The sequence below is a fragment of the Myripristis murdjan genome, chromosome 18, assembly GCF_902150065.1.
Source record: "Myripristis murdjan chromosome 18, fMyrMur1.1, whole genome shotgun sequence".
Classification (NCBI taxonomy): Eukaryota; Metazoa; Chordata; class Actinopteri; order Holocentriformes; family Holocentridae; genus Myripristis; species Myripristis murdjan.
The window spans coordinates 21,747,662-21,768,399 of NC_043997.1; the positions used below are offsets into that span (position 1 = coordinate 21,747,662).

Here is a 20,738-nt window from a genome sequence, read left to right on the forward strand (position 1 = left end):
CAGGGTGTTTTACAGCACAGCTGCGTCCTGTATGCTGCGGTCCATACAAAGTCAGAAGTCGAAAATTCCCATCAAGAAATCTCAGCCCGTGTTTTCCAGTGGTGCAGCTTGGAAAGACCAATGTTTACACTGCTACCCACACTGCACACGTTTTGTCAGTGATTTTTTTTTATCTACTTAGCCCAGAACATCAGTAACTGTGAGAGCAACTTTTCACATTTGTATTTAGGGTTTTCAAGATTTAAGGTCTTATGATGCAGGATATTTAATGTGAGTATATTTTCATGTTCAAAGTCCGGCTGCGTTCACAGCTTACGCTGCCATGGTAACATGATATCACATAACTCAGTCTTGGAAACCTTGGGATCCAGAAATCTTGAACAATACTTATTGACTTTAAGGGTCATTGTCATGTTTTTTTTTTTTTTGTTTTGTTTTGTTTTGTTTTGTTGTTTGTTTTGTAATAGGAAGATAGAAGTTCTTTTTTTACATCTCTGGAACATCTGTGGAACATAGCACTGGACTCTGGTGTGTCGTCCCAACACTGCCAAATGGGTCACATTTGAAATGAAACATGAGGGTGATTGAAAGTTAAGAACTGCTTGTTTGTAATCCTTTATTGATCAGATAAGATGTTTTTTTGAGGTGAGGTACAGAAAAAGCTCGCAAATCAGGTTGTATTTGACATTTCAAAAGCACACCTTGGCATTAACCAATGACTTCTCTGTACAAGTACTTCAGTAACTACAGTATATGAATCAACATGTACTAGATTGTATGTAACTGCAAGCTAATAAAAACAAATAGTTGCCCGTTTTTTGTGTCAGATGTTTTATCTTCAATTTTGGTAGCCATATGTACCATGATACGGGAAATGAAGAGATTGTTTAGGATCATTGGGAGTGGTCAGAGATGTTTTCTTTCTTTCTTTCTTTCTTTCTTTCTTTCTTTCTTTCTTTCTGCACCTTTCTGTACCTTTTTAAATTTAAAGATGGTGATTGTCAGCACAAAACATCAGCAATCGGCAGCTTCAGTTAAAAGAGAAATCTGAATTAGTATCAGTCTTAAAAACCCATACTGGTCAATGGACTCTGTGTTGGGGTCTGCAGTCACCCTGGTCATGGGTCAGGGTTACATACATTGGTGCATACATTGGTGAACCTCAGAATAAAGCAGTTTGATTTCACAAAATGATCACAGCAGTAATCCACAACGCCTTCATGTACCCTTTTGTCAGGAAATGGAATTCCCATCATTCCCATCAAAAACCACTGCTGACACCATTGCACATTTTATTTGTCATAAACTGCTGAGTTTTGTCTAAATGAGTGTACACATTCAAACCCTGTGTTAATTACATTTTTTTTTTAAATAATTTTAAAAATTTCAGTTTTTTAAAGTATTTTATATAGTTTTTGAATGTTTTATTTTTCACCTTGTACTGTTTGTACTGTAAACAGGTGTTTTTTATATATATATATATATTATCAAAGTAATTTTTTTCCTACAACTATCTTTTGATGTGAGTCTGGGCAATGGGCAAGGGTAGTTCAAAATGAAAGATACCAGCATATTCCTTTATTTTATTGTTTTTTAATATTTTTATTTTTTGGACCCACATGTCCGTGGTCCACTAAGAATCAATCTGCGGTCCACTTTAGGACCGTGACCCACCAACTGGGAACCAAAGTGACAAAAGTGATGACAAAACCCAACTATAGTGTATGCATCACATTGGAAAGTTGCGCTGCACCAAACGTTAATTATTACCATAATTGCACCATTAAATAACATAAACTCCCTGGACCAAATAATCTGAGAATGGCAACAGGAAAACTGATTTACCAACTGTGTGGACTCTTCTATATTGTTTCTGTAGGTCTAGACAAAGCAGCCTGAAACTACTCAGCTCAAAGATTTTGTGATTCCTAGTGTATCTCACAAATTGTGGATTGGGGTGTTAAAGTGACATGGATACATAGAAAGATGCATCTGACCTTTTTTGTCCTCACAGTAAACTCATTAGGTTAGTCCATGGGGGTAGAGGCAAGGTCACAGCTGATGTAAATGTAGTCACCAGTTCCTCCAAATTGAATGTTTTCACCAGTTCTTTTTCCACTGACATTATCATCAAGTGGCTTAGTCTTCCATCTCCCATCATGGTCCTCAGGTATGTCTTGACTCTTTTAAGGACCAAGAAAACGTGCTCATTTGAAGCTGTTGAGATGGGTAGAGTTACCACAGTTTGGAACAGTCTGATCACTTCAGTGAATGCAACTAGCAAAGACTGCAATCTTATGAGATCTAACAGAATATTGTCTTCTGTTTGAGTGGCCTCTGTAGTTAGCAACGTCCTGGCAGTGCTTACCTGACACTGTAGCACAATTTTGTAAATTTGCCAGCTTTGGTGGGATCCATGAACTCAGGTGAGCTTTTGTCAAAAACCTCTAGTGACTAAAGGAAGCTGTCACTGTCACTGAACCGGCGACTGAATTCAGCAATGAAACAGTCTATGGCATTTTGTCAGTGTTGTCAATTGCCACATTCCTGTGACATTCAGGTGAAAACCTCTGTAGTGTGGAGTAGGACACCATGGCTTTTTCCTCAGGCGATATACAAAATGTGACAGCAAAGTTTTTTGCCTTTTCTGAGTGTCTCCCATTCAGCAGCAGATCTGATCATCTCAACTTGTCGTCTTAATCAGAACTACTGCTTTGAGGACAGCAAGGCCAGACTCTTGCAGCTGTTCAGGCTGTCCAAATAAAAATAGCTAAAATCATCTTCACTATGTGAAGTTGCACAAAAAAATTGTTTGACTCCAGTTTTGCCTGTAGACCAGCAGCCTCAACCGGTCCATCCTTGGAAGAGTAGCAGTGGCATCCAAAATGGGCTTGACTGCCTTGTAGCACAGTAACAGTTTCTGGACAGTTCTGTACCACCAGTAAAGTTTCCCCTGTTGCTTGACTCCTGGCGCTCCTTATGTCCACAAAAGAGCAGACTCTAATGACCCAGGTAACAAAACTTTTTTTTTTTTTTTTTTTTTTAAAAAGCTTGATTTTCTCTCACCTCGGCTGATCTGTTGCTGTTAATGACTGTTTCTACAGACAGCTTTTTACCAGGGCAAAGATCTTTGTAACCAATCCATGCCTTCACAGCACTTTTGTACAATGGGCATGCTGAATGCTCCCTTGGCTGTGCATGCATATTCCCCAAGAAGGTGAAACCTGACTTGAGGAATGGCCGTGCTGCACTTCTCTCATCCAGTCTAAGTAACAAACCTTCAAAATACCGGCAAATGAAGCAAAAAACAGCATCCTCTGAAACGGAATAATCGACCTATTTGTTGGTCGTCTAAAATTGTCTCCCATTTCTGACAGGAAAACTGGCTAGCTGTGGCTGTCTTGATGCTTCATTTTTATTTTTACTGCTATCATGCCTTATGCTGTTACTACTGACATTAAGTAGCATCAGAGATGTAACACTAGGCTGAGGCTGAGCTATGAAGACGGCATTTCAAGAGAAGATATATTTTGGTTTGTGTTTAGTATTAAATGCTGGTATTTCATATATTTTAACACAAAAAAATCCAGCATCATTGATCTGACCTTTAGGTATCATTTCAGTAATTATGTAGTTTTACTGTTTTTTGTTTTGTTTTTTTCAAAATTTCTAGTAAATTTTTAGTAATTTTCCAGCAATTTCCTTTTGTTGTTCTGCTTTGTTTCTTCTTTTAACTAATGTTTCAATTATTTTTTTCTAATTTGCATCTTTTGTTTTTGAAAGACATCAAGTTTCAAGGGGTTAAACTGTTTAGATGTCATACCTCAAAAATTTTCTGCATTACAAACAATTTCTAATAAATGAAATTACAGTGAAATTAAACCATTTGTCATGTTGCTGAGGACCCCATGGAGAATTCTCAAGGACCCCTGGGGTCCCCGGACACTACGTTGAAAACCACTGGTATAGGTGACTGAAATAGACATCAAGTGCAGCGCCCAGACTGCAACTGATCACAATGTTCCTGAAAGAGCCCGGGCTTAATGCCTAACAGTCTAGGTGGGCAGCCATTTCTCTGATATATGGTGGTAGCTCACACAGAGCTGCATCGTCACACACATAATTTGCTTTTATAGTGGCTTTGGAGTAATAAACCCGAGGACTCAACAAAGTCAGCTTGGTCGCTGAACTGGAAGGCATCAGATGACGTCAACCCATCTTGCTACAGGCTGTGGTCAAATTTAAGAAAAAACCATGAGCTTTATTCAATTGGGAAAAAAAATCATTACCAGACATTAACACAGGAGGTGTGCAAGTTAAACAAGAGATCTTCCAGATATGCCATCATAACAACACTTCTGTTTATTTTGCACGCACACACACAACCACACCAGTGAACCGTGACATCTGAAGACTTCAACTCCAAGTTGACCTGTTGGTCTGCATGAAGAATAAAAAAAGACAGAGGATGTTAAACATGTAGAATAAGAAATGAAAATCCAGCTCCTCATTACAGTGAATATTTGTGTGTAAACAAGAAGCAATGCAACACTAAGACTGGGTTGCACCCTCAAGAATGAATTTTTAAACCACATCCAATCATGGTTTAACATAAACTTGTGTTGCACTATAGTTTAAAACTGGTTTAAAATTAAAGAAAGATTCAATTTAGAGTAGGGATACACCTATATGTACCTGTATTTTACTAGATTTAATCCTGTTGCACCAAAACTTTAAACTCCAATTTAATAGCTGCTTAAATGGCTGCTTTTTTTTTTTTTTTTTTTGTACATGGATTGAGCAAAAATGAATAAATAAATAAGAAAAATGTATTGTTTTTTAACCCTCAAGTAAATGAAGTGACAGACTCAACCCATTTGCATGGCAAAACATGGCAGTGAAAGAAATGCAGCTGTACTACCAATGCTATAGCTCCTGGTGCCACTGACATTTATCTATGGAAAAACAAAAGACAGAGAAAGAAAAAGGTTTTCTCACAACAGTAAACCTTTTGAGTTTTTGTGTTTTTTCAAGTAAGCAAGCATCATCATGTTGGTTTAACTTTTTGATTTCCGTCTGAACTTGATTGTGTTTGATGGTGTTCTAGGCACAGATCTGCTTTACATCCAGAGTGTTAAAAGACACATGCACTGAAGAGGAAATGGCAGCTGTTAGTCATGCGGATCATGAAACATACATGGAGGCACAGACCACTTTCCTCTTTCTTCGTCATGGCGGACCAGGAGAGATGGACCTCCGGGCGAAAACCTCATCCACCTCAGAGACCGTGGCCCCCTGAAATACACCAGCACATACAACAACTTTACCGAACAATTATGTCTATAATGGACAAATCCCCCACATACACTCTTAGATCAGACTGTCTCTGTGATGTTTAGCACATTCCAGGAGGCGAATCCTCCCTGTCTATCCTTCCATCTGCCAGCAGAATAATTCAAAAAGTATTAGACAGATTGGCACAAACATTCGTGGCAAAGTTGATCTTTAGTCGGTGATTAACTTTTCAGGTCAGCTGGCTTCAAGCGGTTGTAGCAATGGGCAAGGCTTAGGACAAACACAGCTACATTTTCCAAACATGTACTCTTAATACCACAAGACATGAGAAGTGATTAACTTTTCAGGCCACTGGGCTCACATGAAAGCAGTGAAGTCCAACATCTGTGGGGGTTGCCAACAAACATTATTTTAATAACCAATACTGCATTTTTCAATCTAATGTGCATTATTTACATTAACGAGATAAATAGCCTAAAAGAGGCACGTTTTCCAAAAGACCTAAACACACCATGTTCTTTTGTGCATGACAGTTTGGCTGTACTGCACTACCATGGTGCACAGTTGAATACTGAGCTAACTATGCCTTTTGAGAGTGGGCCAGCCAGACACATTTGAATCCATTTGGAAGAAGAAGAAGTCAATACTTGTATCAACCAAAATTATCCTTATACTATATTGAATAGAAAGTCGCACTATGGCCTAGCTTACATGCCGGCGAAAAAAAGGCCGCTGCTGCCAATGGAGTCAAGAGCCTCACAAAGAAACAAAGAACAGTTTTAGACAACTGGAATTCAATAGAGACTATCGCTTAGTCATTGTTTCAGAGCGATGGACAGTGCTGTTTGTTGGGTGTAGTCAGTCCCTTCATCCTGGTGCTGGGCCTGGGTTGGCATACTTCAGGCTAATGAAACTTTGCTGTTAACATTCATAAACCATGAAACTGATAATTGGCTGCATAAAGCAAACATTTCCTCTTTTACTATTTTCTGAGGTGGAGAGACTTCACTCCGCCTAATTCCAAGTCATCAAAACACAACAGCTTTTAGGAAAATTGATGTGGACAACTTTATTACGGTGAGGGAATACTGGTGTGAAGGAAGTTTGGAGTTTGATATTGGAGATAAAAAAATATGCCTGCTTGCTTTGGGAAAGGCAGAAACATGAAATATACACAGTTTGTAGATAATACACTACTAAGTATGAGAGTGAAATGGAAATCTTTGGTGGGTTATTTCAAGAGAAATACTTTTAACAGGATATGTAGATACATACACCCATTTTATCCTAAACAAGCCCTCACATGTGGTGCCGTAAGGTGTTGCAATTCCTCACTTTCAAAACTCATTGTGCAGGGAGTTGTGTTAACATCTTCTAAAAATATTTCCTTGGCACTGTGTCCCCGATGAGTTAACCTTTATCATTCCACAAAGAAGTTATTGTCAGGGAAATGTGTTTAATGAATGACGAGTAGACAAATGGACAGTTTCCTTGTAAAAATCAATGGACTGCTATGGTTTAAGATAAGGTCACATAAGGTCAATGACATTCACAACTCAGCCAAAATGACTGAAAATCCAGTATTCTGGTGACACATTAGCTCTATGCTAGATGTTTCTGTTGGATCTGTGCTCTTATCACTTACAGCACAGACTGTTTAATTCCATGGGTGGAACTGCATTTTGAAAGGTTGTGAATCATTATTTATTTCAGCCTCTGTACAAAAGTCATGTCATTTTTTTATTCACTTATTTATTTATTTATCTTGTGATTTTTGGATTATTTTCTTTCTTTCCTGATCATTTCGTTGTGGGTTTCAGGTTTCAAAGGGTCAAGAATTTGTAATGAGTCAGTGCGCAAACTATTAATTTGAATGCCCTATTAACATAAAAAAAAGGTCAATTAGTCTTTACCAGAGAGAACTTCTGCAACATGACAGTGCCAAAGTACAAGCTTACCAACAAATGCCCCCTAAAAAAAAAAAAAAAAAAAATCAGAGAAAAAAAAAACAGCATATTGAAATCACATCAGCCAGATCACCAACAAGTGGAGGAAGTCACTCTAAACTGAATACTTGTCATAGCGGCGCTTCCATCCAACATTTGCATGAACTATAAGCAAATTATTAAATCTTGCAAAACAAATAAAGCAAATGAAGGTGTATTTCCATCTGTAAGAGCACATAAAATGTAGCCTACAGCCCTGTGTCATCATTCAGTACTCAGGCAAAATCTATCAAAAGAGGTGCTATTTCCAAATCTTCACATGTAGTTGCATTGTGCTGCTTTTTCCCATTAATATTGCCACTTTTTTTTTTTTTTTTGCATATTATCAGACAACGAATGTTTTTATTTCTTCCTCTGTCCACATTTACCTGCTTCTGCTATGGCTGAAGTCAAGCAACGAATGATTTTATCCTACGCTCATGCAATGCATTTCCATTGCAATTTATTGCATTTCTTTTCATCAAATAAAACGTTTACCCACTGTAAACTTGTAGCCCAATTCTGGAGTATTGATTTTTACTCGATACAGGACAGTGCCCATTGAAAAAGCTTGATGGAAACATGACTCATGTCATCACTCACCTTGATGATCGGTGACACTAAAACTCTCCGTTCAAAGTCAAGAATAAAACATATCCATGTATATTACACATCAGCAGTCCAGGTAAAGCTCTTTCCATAAGCGCACGTCATCCATTAAGAATTACTCACGTGGAGAAGTCGTCGCTTGGCTTTTGGTGTTGTCAGGAGTCCTCGGACACGCTCCTGCACCTCTTCCCATAAGCCAGGGGAGATGCACCGGGACCTGCACACCGACAGTCATAGCAGGACAATCTGTGGTAGACTGACATATGCTAGAAGCCATCCCAACCAACCACAAAAAAGCTTGGCTAATATTCAAGCACAAAGCACGAATATAGTCTTTAATCATCTCCAGTGGTGAATCTGGGAGGTTCTGTTTTGCTTATGGCTTCAGAGACCTAAAGGCACTGACTTATTTTACATATTTTTTTTTTACAGATTTTACATTGATGTCAATGTCCAAACCTATTGCTTCCATACTTGTCCATACTTCTTTACATTGATTACATTCAAATAAAAAAATGTTTCTGAGTTTCTCTATGGGAACAATGAACAACAGGACATTCTAAAGAAACAAATTGCACCATCTCAGAACATATTTAACAGGAAGATTCTTGTTGGAAATAAGAAAAGCTCTCACTTGTATGTCATGATTTTATTTTCTTTTACACAGTCTATTTCTGGAGAAGTTATGGCATACTGTAGTGTGTGAACGGAAGCAATATTCTGGTGTGGCAATCTTCCTGCTCAGGACGTTGTAACATTTGCAGGAATGTTCCTGTAGGGCAGCTGTGTGAGTGCAAGCTATGAGATTATCATGTCAAACACGTACAGCTGTGTGACCAAATGTATATATGAGAATTAATCATAGCAGAATCAGATGACGCAATATAACTGCAACATATATTTGAAGACGACTCCACTTGGCGTTACACACTCTTTTAATGTGTGCAATGTTCCACATCAAAAAGATCCGATAGCAGTGGTTTACCTGGTAGAGCCAGTACCACATATCAAGGCTAAAACCTGACTATACGTTCTCAATGCACATATTTCCATCATTGGGATGAATTCTATATTTCCTCTATATTTAGCTGTAAATCATTGTTGTTATCATTATTTGTTGGACATGTCATTTACAATAAACAGGAGAATTCAGCGTCACCATGTGCCAACTTTGCTCAGAACACATTTGGTGGCTACAGCACCATCAGGCTCTTGACAGGCTATAAAACTATAATCAATGTACATTTCATCACTAAAGAGGCACCACATAGGCTTTCTATGTGGTGCCTCTTTAGTTTTCCCTATCATTGTTTTTATGCAGTGAATCACTTGCTCTTGGTTTTAAACATTGGTCCATGAGCTAAGAATGCTGCTACCATTCTCCAGGCATTATCACTGCTGGGTGTGGTGAATGATCCATTGACCCACAAATGTCCACACTACAACCCACCAGTGGGCCAGAAACCACAGTTTGAAAATCACTGGCTTAGCATGCTATTACAGCAACATTTTAGTTCTGCTCTGAACGCTCTTGGCTTTGTTATAACAGCAAGCCACAAAATCTCCTCTTGTGTTTCATATAACAAGACAAAGTGACCGCAAGACAGACGAGGGGAGGCAACCTGATATGGCGATGAAACATTAGCTCATGTTAGCTGATATATCCTCATCTCTGTTGACAGCCACTATCATCTTGACACTGAAGTGCATTTGTGTCAATTGCATTGTGGTCCTGCCAAAGCTGGTCGCACCCTAAAAACATGTGATCAAGGAGACCGGATGAGCCTTGCTGTTTTTAACAGGAGAGGGAAAACCTCCATTTGAATGCACCCTAAGAGCCCTTGCCTAACACACAGTTACTTTTACGCAGTAACTGTTCTTTGTTACAGTGCTTATGTATATAAGCTGATAGGACAGCTGGATTTCTACATAAAAATAGTATCTAGTGCAGCTTTATAGGACCATGCAAGAGATTTTGAATGTTTGGCCCGTTTCCCCACTTTAAACATTGCAACAAACCATTTTGCAAATTAAATATGAGTTTTTGGTTGAAACACCCTCCTTATAATGTTTTGCTTCTGTGGCTGACAAAGTCATCGCCATTCATAAACTACAGAACTGGTAATTGGCTCTAAAATATGACTGCTGGCTTGGGGAAAGATTAGCAGAAACATGAAGTGCACACATTTTATAGATATTACACTAAACATGCAGAATCATTGGTGTAGTCCTGTAACATATCATGATTTTACATGAGAATATTCAAGTATTGGAGGGACTGACCGACTCTGGCTAGCCTGTTCCCTGTATGATCGGCACATTGGTGAAGGGTTGGGATCTTCTGTTTCTGAAGAGCTTGAGTCCTCTCCAGATTTCATTCCAACCTGCTGATGGTAGCATAAAGGAATTAACACCTTCTGTTGGTTAGATCAGGCTAAGCAAAATCAGTCTTTTACCATCAGATAATCTTATCCCAACAGATTACCACTATGGTAACATATCTCTATGCCAGCAACTGACAATTGTTGAGAACGTTAGAAGCTTCTATCTCAGATCAATGAAATTTTTTCATGCCAAGTTATGTTAATATTAAACCACATTGACCATAAACCCTCTTACGTCATGTTTCACTTCCCTTTGCCTGCCATTCTTATGAATATTATGAAGAAACTTTTCCATTGACCTTTCACTCCCTCCACCATCAGTCGTTTCCTGAAACATTGAATTCTTGAGCTCTTTGTGCTGGAGCAACAGCGCCTTCTCCCTATTTTGTGCAGTCTGGTCTAACAGAAATACGTAAACCTAACCAAACTCCTATGTTAAACGGTAGCTTTCTAACATCAACCATGACCTTTCCCTAACCTTAACCAAGTAGTTTTAGTGCCTAAGCCTAACTCTGTTAGCTTGCTAATGTTTGTTGGTGGTAGCACATAATTTTAACTTGTGGTGGATACTAACACCCTGGAATAGAGCTAGCATTATCCAGACTTCACTGAATAATTCATCCAAATGTTTTTCATCGGCAGTATAAAGCTCTTGCATTCTTATGACCCCTTTCACCAACAAATTGACTTGGCATGAATGTTATAAAGTAGCTAAATTAGACTCAGTGGCAGTAACACTGTGTACTGTCTCTAAAGCAGCTTTCAGGCAGAATAATGGAGTGGAAACAGAATGGCCATTCAGTCTGAATATCAGGCTGACATTAAACAAGAACAGCGAAATAAATGACTCCTACCAAACCATTGGAGAAATATTTTCCTCTGCCCACTGAAGAATATCTCACTAAACAGCAAAGAGAGGGGAAGATCCAGAAGATTGAATCATGGTCACAAAACAGGTTCACAGTAAAATTTTATAAGCACTTAAAGTGATTTGGGGTCATAAACCATGCCTTTTTTCAGCATATCATTGTGGCCAGTAAAATATGACTGCATGTAAACAGAGGACAGCAACAACAACTGCTTTATATGAGTTTGCTTACCTGTGGATGAAGACTGGGTCAAAGGGGAGGAGGTGTTGTTAAGCAGTGCTGAATGGTGGGGCGCGGCACATCGACTGGCTCCAGGCCATGAGGCCAACATCTAGAAACAATAAAATGATGACACACTGAGCAGGGCAGGTACAGGTCAGTAGGTCAGTACAGCCTCATTGACCCAACTAGCTGTTATGTTGGACAGGAGTGGTGCTATCTTCCTCTCATTGTTACTGAGTGCTGGATACTGGCTGGATGCTCCAGATGCTAACTGTTAGCCTCCTGCCATTGAGGTGGACTTCCCCCAGCTAACATTGCTAAAAATAACCGCCTTAAACCGCTCAAAGAAGGTTTAATGTCATTTCACAAGTGCCACCTCCTAAAATTAAAATACACTCATGATCACTGGGTGAACAGACAATGGTTTTGCTGAAATTACTGTTTAAAGCTGTATTTGGGAGCACCCTAGTGGCTCACCGAATAAGAGCACACACCATGTGCCAAGGCTGAGTCCTGATCGCAGTATCCTGGGTTCAAATCTGAGCTCAGGCCATTTGTGGCATTTATTGGAGTTTTTTTCTTGCCTGCTATGAGCTATGAGGATTTACATCCAGAACTAAACTGTGGATCTGTGAAGCCCCTTGGGACTAACTGTTATTAAGGGCACTGAATAAACATGAAGTTGAACTTGAACACTGCAATGCAGCTCATCAACAAGTGGACTCCATGAATAAAGACTGCCATAAAACATTTGCTGTAAATTCAGAGCAGCTATAGTGTCCAAAGGTGAGAGGGCTCATACTTTTATCTCATAGCTACACCTATAAAAATGGCTCATCTCAATTAAAGCAGTGCTCAGGAAATCATTGCATTTTATTGTGCATCCTTTTATACACATTTCCCTGGAATTTCGCAGGACATGTTTGGGTTCTTTGGAAACCTTGGAATCTCCATTAGAATTTCAAACAAAGTTTTGTGGTTTTAAATAAAGCTCATCCATGCAACAATCTTCAACAATAAAGGTCTTTAGCCTTTTCTGAAAGATTGAGACGGACTCTGTGGATCAAATGAAGTTTGGTGACTCATTCCACCACTAGAAGAGTCTAGCTAGTGACTTTCAGCCATGCGGTGGTCGTACCAGACGTCTTTCATCAGCAGCATAGTGAGCGGGATGAGGGAGTTCAGGAAAGCAGGAGCTGTTTTGGTTGCTGCTTCATAAGCAAGCATCAAGGTTTTGAGTTAAACACAGAGATGCCATCATGCTCCATTTAACGTGAGGTGTACTTGCCGGATGGGAGGTGGCCACTGTGTCCCACTTAGCCCGGTCAGCGGTGTTGGAGTCCAGGCTGAACCGGGTCAAATGCTGGTTGTTTCCGGCTCTCAGTGGGGACAGGGACCGGGATCTGAGAGCCTCTGCTGCCGACTTAGCCGTGTTGCGCTGATCTCTGGCCATCCCGCCGTCTCGTCTCCTCTCCAGGGTCTGAGACCGTTTCCTCCGTGGAGAGGAGGTCCTCGGCCTGCTGGAGCGTTTCCTGGGCCTCTTCACCACTGGCCTCTGGAATTAAGGTTGACGCAACACTGTTCATATAAAAAACACTTAGTAGACACTTGGTTCAATCAATACAAGTGGCCGATTTTATTAATGTTTTATTAAAAATCAGCTTTGGCCAAGTCAATGTCCTCACCTTTAATATGATGAATAAGATGCAGTTTGACTGATTACATATGGAAATACCTTAAGCTGACTTGATGTCAAATGACACATTTAAAACAGATTCCACACAAACATGCATGTATATGTATTATTTTCACTATTATTATTACTAGTAATAGTAGTAGTAGTAGTTGTAGTAGCAGTAGTAATTTGACTATCGGTATTAGTATTAGTAGTATCAGTATCATCGATATTAGAATTTGAGAGACCAGTGATGGTCTAAATGTTGTTTGAACGACTTGGCCACCCTGACAAAATGATATATCTAGAGAAACAATGAATAATACTTGTTGTTGTTGTTGTTGTTTTTGCACAAAAATGATCAAATTTAAAGATTTAGAAAACTGACACAAATCACAATGTATTTGCAGTTACAGTGCAAAAATATTGTGTCCTAAACAAAGGAAATCAAGGCAAAAGTTGTAAGAGCTCTGATTTTCCTGCAGCTGTCCTCTGTCAAAACTTGCACAGTAGCCACTGAAAAATACAGCTTTGATTTTTAACTTTCACACAAACATTGCTTTGGCTGCCCTTTTAAATATTCTATTGGCCTTGGCTCCAATGAGTACGTTTTTTGTTGTTTTTAATGGTTTTGAGACTTTTGTGGTTTAGTGACACATGAAGCAAGAATGCACTTCAGTGTACCCCCATAACTGAAAAGCATCATGTCTGTCTGTGAAAACCCTTCCCAGTTACAAACTACATTTGTTCTATACTATGGAGATATACATGCACACACACCAAACAGAAAGTCACTGAGGTAAAAGTTAGAAATTGGAATTGAATTTTGTGAAATGAAGGGTGTAAGACTTGCTGTAAATACACACAATGAAAATATAGTAGATTACAATGCAGATGTAAAGCAAAATTCAACTTTGGCAGACAGTTGGGTTTTGTACGTGAATGTTGCAAGATTCCACATGGTGGTGAAATATCCTCATCAGCTGCTCCATGCTCCTTGGGCTGCTAATTCACCACACTGAATTTGTGTCTTTTTACTCACTTTCATAAGAGAAACAAAACTTTTGAGCAAAACAGGTTCCAAAATAAAACTTTTAGCACATGAACAAATGTAAACAAATTATGCCAACATAAAAAAACAGGAAGTCCTGGTACCCATTTTTTGAAGAAACCGAACTGCCCTTCTCTTGTTATTTTCCTGTTTGAATTGGAAACTAGATCTGGTTGGTAGTCTGCAGGGGACTTCCACATAGTAGCCTTGGACCAGGAAAGAAACAACCCAGTGGTGCTTTCACAAGTAATTGTAATAACACAATAAGTGGGTACTGGGACTTGCTGTTATTTATATATTGGTGGAATCCAATTTGTTCATGTTCAGTTGTGCACTAAAAGTGTTATTTTGGGATCTGTTTACCACACTATAAAAGTGAAAGGAGATACTGAAATCCAGTATTGTGGATTAGTAGGCCAGGGGAGCACAGAGAATGAGGAGATTAGCTATACAGAGAACTACACAACCCAACACGCAACCAAAGTTTAGTTTTGCTTTAAAGGCCAACCTTAGAAGATATACAATCTTTACCATGGGTATATTGGGGTGATGGTTTGTCTCTGCATCAACTGAGCACTCAATGATGGTTGTTTTGGTGGAAAACTCCAGTCTTGGAGCAATACCCTGCATGGGAAACAGAGTGGACATCTCATGAAAGAGAGATGCTTAGGCTTTAACATTTACCCTGGGTGATCTAATCACAAGCTGAAATGAAAAGATGTTTTAATAATCACTTCGATAATGTAGTTTTCTCTGTGGCTGCACATTATTCTTGTGTCTAATGGTCAGTTTCCTTATCTCATCCCTTGTCATGCTGCAGTTTGGAGGAGCATCTCTGCAGCCAGCAGGGTCAGCAGCCTTACATCCTCACTAATGAGCATCAGAAGAGCAGGACTGACAGCTTCTACACTACCATGGATAAGCATCTCATTCTATGCCAGGCAAACTGCTCCCTTGTAGCATTTGATGAACTTTTCAAAGTACTTTTTGTGTTTAATTTATCTTACAATGGTGCACTTGTGAATTTTTAGACATTCCACCAATGTATAACATTGATGTGGGGAAATGAAGGAGTCACCCAGAGTGAGAGACTTGAGATCCAGACTGCAAAACCAGCCAGAAGTCCTCTCAATCTGTGAGTTAGCAGTAAAAACAATGCTGACCTATTTTATGTGTCAGAAACTGTACCCCAGCAGTCAGCAGTTGATTTCACATTTACAAGTTGAACATGGTTACAATTCTGGACCTAACTTTAAATTGTTTTGCTGTCAGCAAAGCTGTAGGCATCAGTTCCAAACATATGCAGGTTTTCGGAAACACCCTAATGGTGTTCATAGCAATTTTCAGCAAATTTCTCAAACTCCAACTGTTCCGTGTTCATCTGTTGAGACAGTTGCAACTTCATCTAAAGCACATGTAATGGAGGACCAGTTTAATCTCCAAAATCAGTGTATTTCTTCCAGTGTTTCTTCTGAGAGCAGTGATTCAGGACTTACTAAAGATCCAACCAAAGAAATGTGTGCATCCATTGTGGCCAAATTGCAGGGGAGTGGGATTTCCAACAGTTTGGTAGATCTGGAGGAACTAACACATGAGGTTCACTCACAAGCAAAGCATACCATTATTTCTGCTTTGCCTACAACTGACCTTATCATATCTGTCATAAATGAATCTTTTGAAAAAACTGAAAACCCGTTCACAAATCTGAATACAGAATGGAAATTAAATAAATACTTCAACCTAAAATGGGGAGTTGTTCAGCCACTTGAAATAACACGGAAATCTGCTACTTGTGATCAAGTACCTGTGAATGATACGTGCCAATTTTAGAAACACTGAAGTTCATGTGCAGAAATCCAGAAGTTTGTGTTTTCCTAAATAAAGAGTGTAGATCAGAGCCTGACATGCACACAGACTTTTCTGAGGAAAGTTATTTTAAAAATCCACCCTTTTTTTACAGCAAAAAGGCAGCAAAAAGCGTTGGTCTTGGTTCCAAATGTGGAATTCACAAAATTGACTGCCTTTATTTTGTTGTAAGAAACTTGCCTCCAAAAAATTTAATTCAGTTTTGATGAATATTCATTTGGTTCCACTTTTTCATGCACAAGACCTGCACAACTATGGTTTTGATGTTACCGGAACCGTTGATAAAAGATGTGAAAAAACTGGAAAGCAAAGGGCTACATCTTCCATTTTCTGATGAGAAGGTATATGGTACAATCTCACAGATCACTGGAGCTAATCTAGCGATGCACACAATTCTTGGTTTTAATGAGTCATTCAGTAGCCGTCATGCCTGTGGCCTTTGTTTGATTGAGAAGAATGACTGTCAAATGGTATACAGTGAGGATGATCCTATAGTGATCCTGTGTGGAAAAGATAGGTTTGAAGTGTAGCCAGTCACCCCAGGAAAATCCCCAAGTGAAATCCCTATATGTTTTGAAAGAAAAAAAAAAATTCATTGAACACTTTATATCAGAACAGGACTTGCTCTCCAGGATTTATGGTTTTCATTATAGATTTTTAGAACAAAACAACTGTCCCACAAAGATTATTTTGGAGAGTGCTGGCAATGGCATTGGTTTGAGCTCTATTCAGACATTGTGCCTTGTTAAAAACATCCCACTGTTGTTTGGTGACATTATATCTGAAGGAAGCACAAACTGGAATTTATTCCTGTTGTTACATCAAATAAGAAACATAGTTTTTTCACCGTCTCTCACTCAAGGTATCATCATCATGCATTCAGAGTACTACGCAGTGAGGAAAGGTCTCAAATAAAATCATCTGGGCTTAAATTTCATAAACCATGATATTCAAAGATCATGTGATGTTGCAAATGAAAGTTTGTACAATATACTTTTATTCACAATGTTTTAATTGTATGACTGGACGACTTGACACTTCAGGGAGTGTAACTGTCACTGCCCAAATGGTAAAAAAAAATTATTAAAAATTATTTTTCTAATCACTCAGTGATACTTTAACTCTGTTTTATGAATTAAAACAAGAAATCTGGCACAGTGTTAAACGTTTAACACTGTGTGTTTTGAAAGTGTTCATTTAACTCTGGAAAACAGAGCTAAATAACCCCTGAAAAAGTGTTGAAATCAACTGTGTGGGAGTTATTCAGCACTGGAATATTTGCTGTGTACTGTCCTACATAACAACTAGAGGGGGTGAAACAATATCACATTTTTCAAAATGGGTTAACGATCCCTTTAAACTACATGCACAGGGGTGGACTTACAGGAAAGTGAGGGGCTCGGGTCATCAGAACCTCTTGGTCCACTCCAGAGAAGGAGGGAACCAGTTTGGGCTCAGGGAATAAGAAATGTCGAGCATTTTCCTCGAAGCAGGCCAGAGCTTCACCTGCTAAAAACACCAAATCCCTGCTGTTACTCAGTGACTGTAAAGCCGCCACAGCTGTAATCACGATGATGTAGCCTTTAAAGCACTCGTAAATCATTCATTAACTGATTGCTGCCCCTGTCCTTGTGTGTGGTCTGTAAAGAGGGGCAACGCTTAGGCCAAGGCGTTTAGTTTCTGCCATGACAGCATTTGCCACTTAATTTGAGCAGTCATTTAAATGAATGAATGATGTTGTGTATGAAAAATGAACTACTGCACCTGGAGGACTCAGCTGCACCAGTTCAACTCTGACTGTCTCATCTGAGGAGGACAAACATCACGTTTAGTCAGATTTACACAGTTCATAAACTTAAAGAAGATGTTTGCTGTTATATAGACACACAGAATATAACAATATGGATCGATATTAAGAACATGTTAATGATGTGATATGCCAGCTCATGATACAAGCATTCCTCCCCACATCCTGAACTTCTTAACATGATTTAATAGCACATGTGCTGCACTATGAATATTAAGAATGTTAAATTGGACTTAGACTGATATACAGTATGAGGCTGATATGGCTATTAAGAAGAAGAAAAACAACAAAAAGGATAATTGCCTGGTTAAAACTGCAGTACAGAACTTCTACATGATTTGTCTCCCTCATGTGGCATTAAATGAAATGCTTCTTGAAAAAACAGTTGTGGGTCGCTCAGAAGAAAGCCTTTCAATTTCCTCATGCAAAGAAAAACAGGAGGGGAAAAAAGCTTCGAGAGTGTCAAGGAAGGATCCTTCTTAATAAACTTGCAAAAAATTCTAAAATTCTGTTTTCACTTTGTCATTATAGGGTACTGAGTGTAGATTAATGAGAGAAAAAATTATTTTAAAAGATTGTAACATCAGGCTGCAACATAACAAAAGTGAAAAAAGTGAAGGGGGTCTGAATACTTTCTGAATGCACTGTATGTTATACTTGGGCGGCCCGCACAGGTATATTTTGACCCATTCAGGGTTTACCATTAATGTACTAAACTGTGTCCGAGAACTCTGTAAGGTAATACATATTTTGAGCAAAAAGACTAAAATAATTAACTTAATTATAATAATAAAAAATGGTAAAATACTAGAAATACTCAAATAATTTCAATAGATAGTAATATTTGCCATATGATGGTATGTGGAATAAGATTGTTCTAGGTAGCTGATGTCATTTATTGACAGATGCCTTCCATACCTGTATGTGACTGTGTAAAACAAAATGCAACATACACTCAAGCATTATGGCGATGTCTCCAGGGTCAACTGCATGCCTGAATATCTGGACAGAGATAGAAGGTCAAACTATATTTATTTGATTAAAGGTGCAGCAAACATGATTTTAACTGACCCATAGCACAAACAGGCCTCATGAGATGGGAGGTGACAGGGTTTTTGATCAAACCTTGCCTCATCCTATAGCTGTGTGTGCACTGACCCCTGCACAGAGAATACCTGGCAGGGAAGTGAAGACCTGCCTTTTCAAAGATCATCTTCTCATAGAAAAGCAGGGGGAAGACGGCGGGAAGACATTCAGATTTCCGGTACTGGCCCATGAGGCACACACTGAGGTAGATGTCATCCTTGGCTGGCAGGTGAACTCCAGGACAAGAGACCTGAAAGCAGTGGACAGTTCATAAAATGTTTACTGTGCCTGTACCACGGATCAGTCTAGAGGGAGGGAGACAGGTTCCATCTGTGTTGTTGCAGTTCCTACTAGCTGCCAATAAAGATTGCTAAAGTTAGAAATTATAGCATCTTAATCATCTTCTTCATCAATACCATACTACAATGATAAGAACACCAAGGGGTGTTATGCCAAAGCAAAGAACCATGTAGAATTCTATCTGTATTAAACCATGACTTTTCTGAAATTCTCTATTATATGGGATTTCGATGCAAATGAGAAATTAAAGGGATAGTTCACCCAAATGTAAAGGGCATCAATTAAATACACTTAAAACGAGCAAAACAAAATGCAAATACAAAGTTCATAGCAAAAATAAAGCCAGAAAGAAAAAAGCAAAATAGCATCAGATGATGCTATTTTAATGATCAGACTCCAGGGTATTTATGGTTTTAGAAAAAGAAAAAAACTTTACACAGAGAGAGTAAATCTTTAAGGCCTTTTAATAACGCTTGATATTTGAAAAGAGACACTGGAGATGTATTAGGACCCCCAGAGTCAGACACACTGAAGCTTATGTCGTATTTAGCCTATTTATTCATATTTAATTAGGCTCATCTGCATAATTATAACAGTGTCTCCACTGCGACTGGTCTAAATGGCGTCTAAGCGTACACCAAAGGCCATTCAAAAATATGACATTTTACGTCGTTTTAGTACGCCGCAGTTGCATTGGCCTGGCAGAAGTTGACTTCTGTGAACTGTATGGTCTTCTGTTAAATTCGGCTTATGACTATTCGCTATATTGGTCTAACGTTGTAAGTATTCTTCGACGACACGTGTAGGTTTTTCATTAAGTATGCGAATTCAAATGACAGTTTTTGGAAACGAGTTTTTGGACCTTGACCTTCTCCCATGTAATAATAAGAAAACGGGAACGTAAACTGCGGTTGTTCTAAGAGGAGCCCGATAAGAGAAGAAGAAAATGAAGAAAAATTAGAAATCTTACCGCCCGGAGCTTTATTTCAACCACCACTTTCAGCGCTTTTCGCGACATTAATGTGGTGTGTTAAAATTAGCCACCTTAATCTGTTTAAAGCGTAGGAGCTCTACTTTTCAGCGTCGCCTGTCCTTGTTACCATGGATACTAAAACTTCCGGTTAGCTGCTAGGGAAAATTTGAATGCCAGAGCCACATAAACTGAATGAGATTGAATTCAGTTTCTATGGCCTGAACAGAGCTGGATGTGTGTGTTTCCACTTCAGGACAAGATGAGGGGACCTGCTGTCCTCATGTATCTGCTGCTCCTGAGTCCAAACACTGCTTTGACTCCCAAACCAAGGAGGAGCGTCTCTTACCAAGGTGAGACAGGTTCTCCTGTTCCTCAGCAGCAATGCAAAAGACATTTTGAGGGGACAATATAGAAACAGCAGACCGGACATGTCAGCATGGGGTTTTGCAGCAGAAATGGGCTTACGGGATATAAAAACACATTAGAGTAAATCATTTAAGTATTTGAGCACAACATGTTGAGCAGAAATATGTGAATGAAAAGTTTGAAAATGATATGTGAACTGCAGCATGTAACGGTATAAAACGTACAGGAAAAACATAGTGTCCACCTGTCT

The 20,738-nt window shown here is 39.0% G+C and overlaps 1 protein-coding gene across 1 annotated transcript; it reads right to left on the minus strand.

The window, feature by feature from the left end:
• Positions 1-12,471: 12,471 nt before the first annotated feature.
• On the minus strand, positions 12,472-18,757 carry LOC115376268 (spermatogenesis-associated protein 6-like). Its single transcript, XM_030075759.1, has 6 exons — positions 18,717-18,757; positions 17,721-17,762; positions 17,341-17,465; positions 14,622-14,714; positions 12,649-12,919; positions 12,472-12,575 (listed from the first exon to the last, which is right to left on the minus strand). Exons 1-6 carry the CDS (start codon positions 18,724-18,726, stop codon positions 12,472-12,474), a joined length of 645 nt encoding a protein of 214 aa, XP_029931619.1. The 5' UTR covers positions 18,727-18,757.
• Between the last annotated feature and the right edge of the window lie 1,981 nt (positions 18,758-20,738).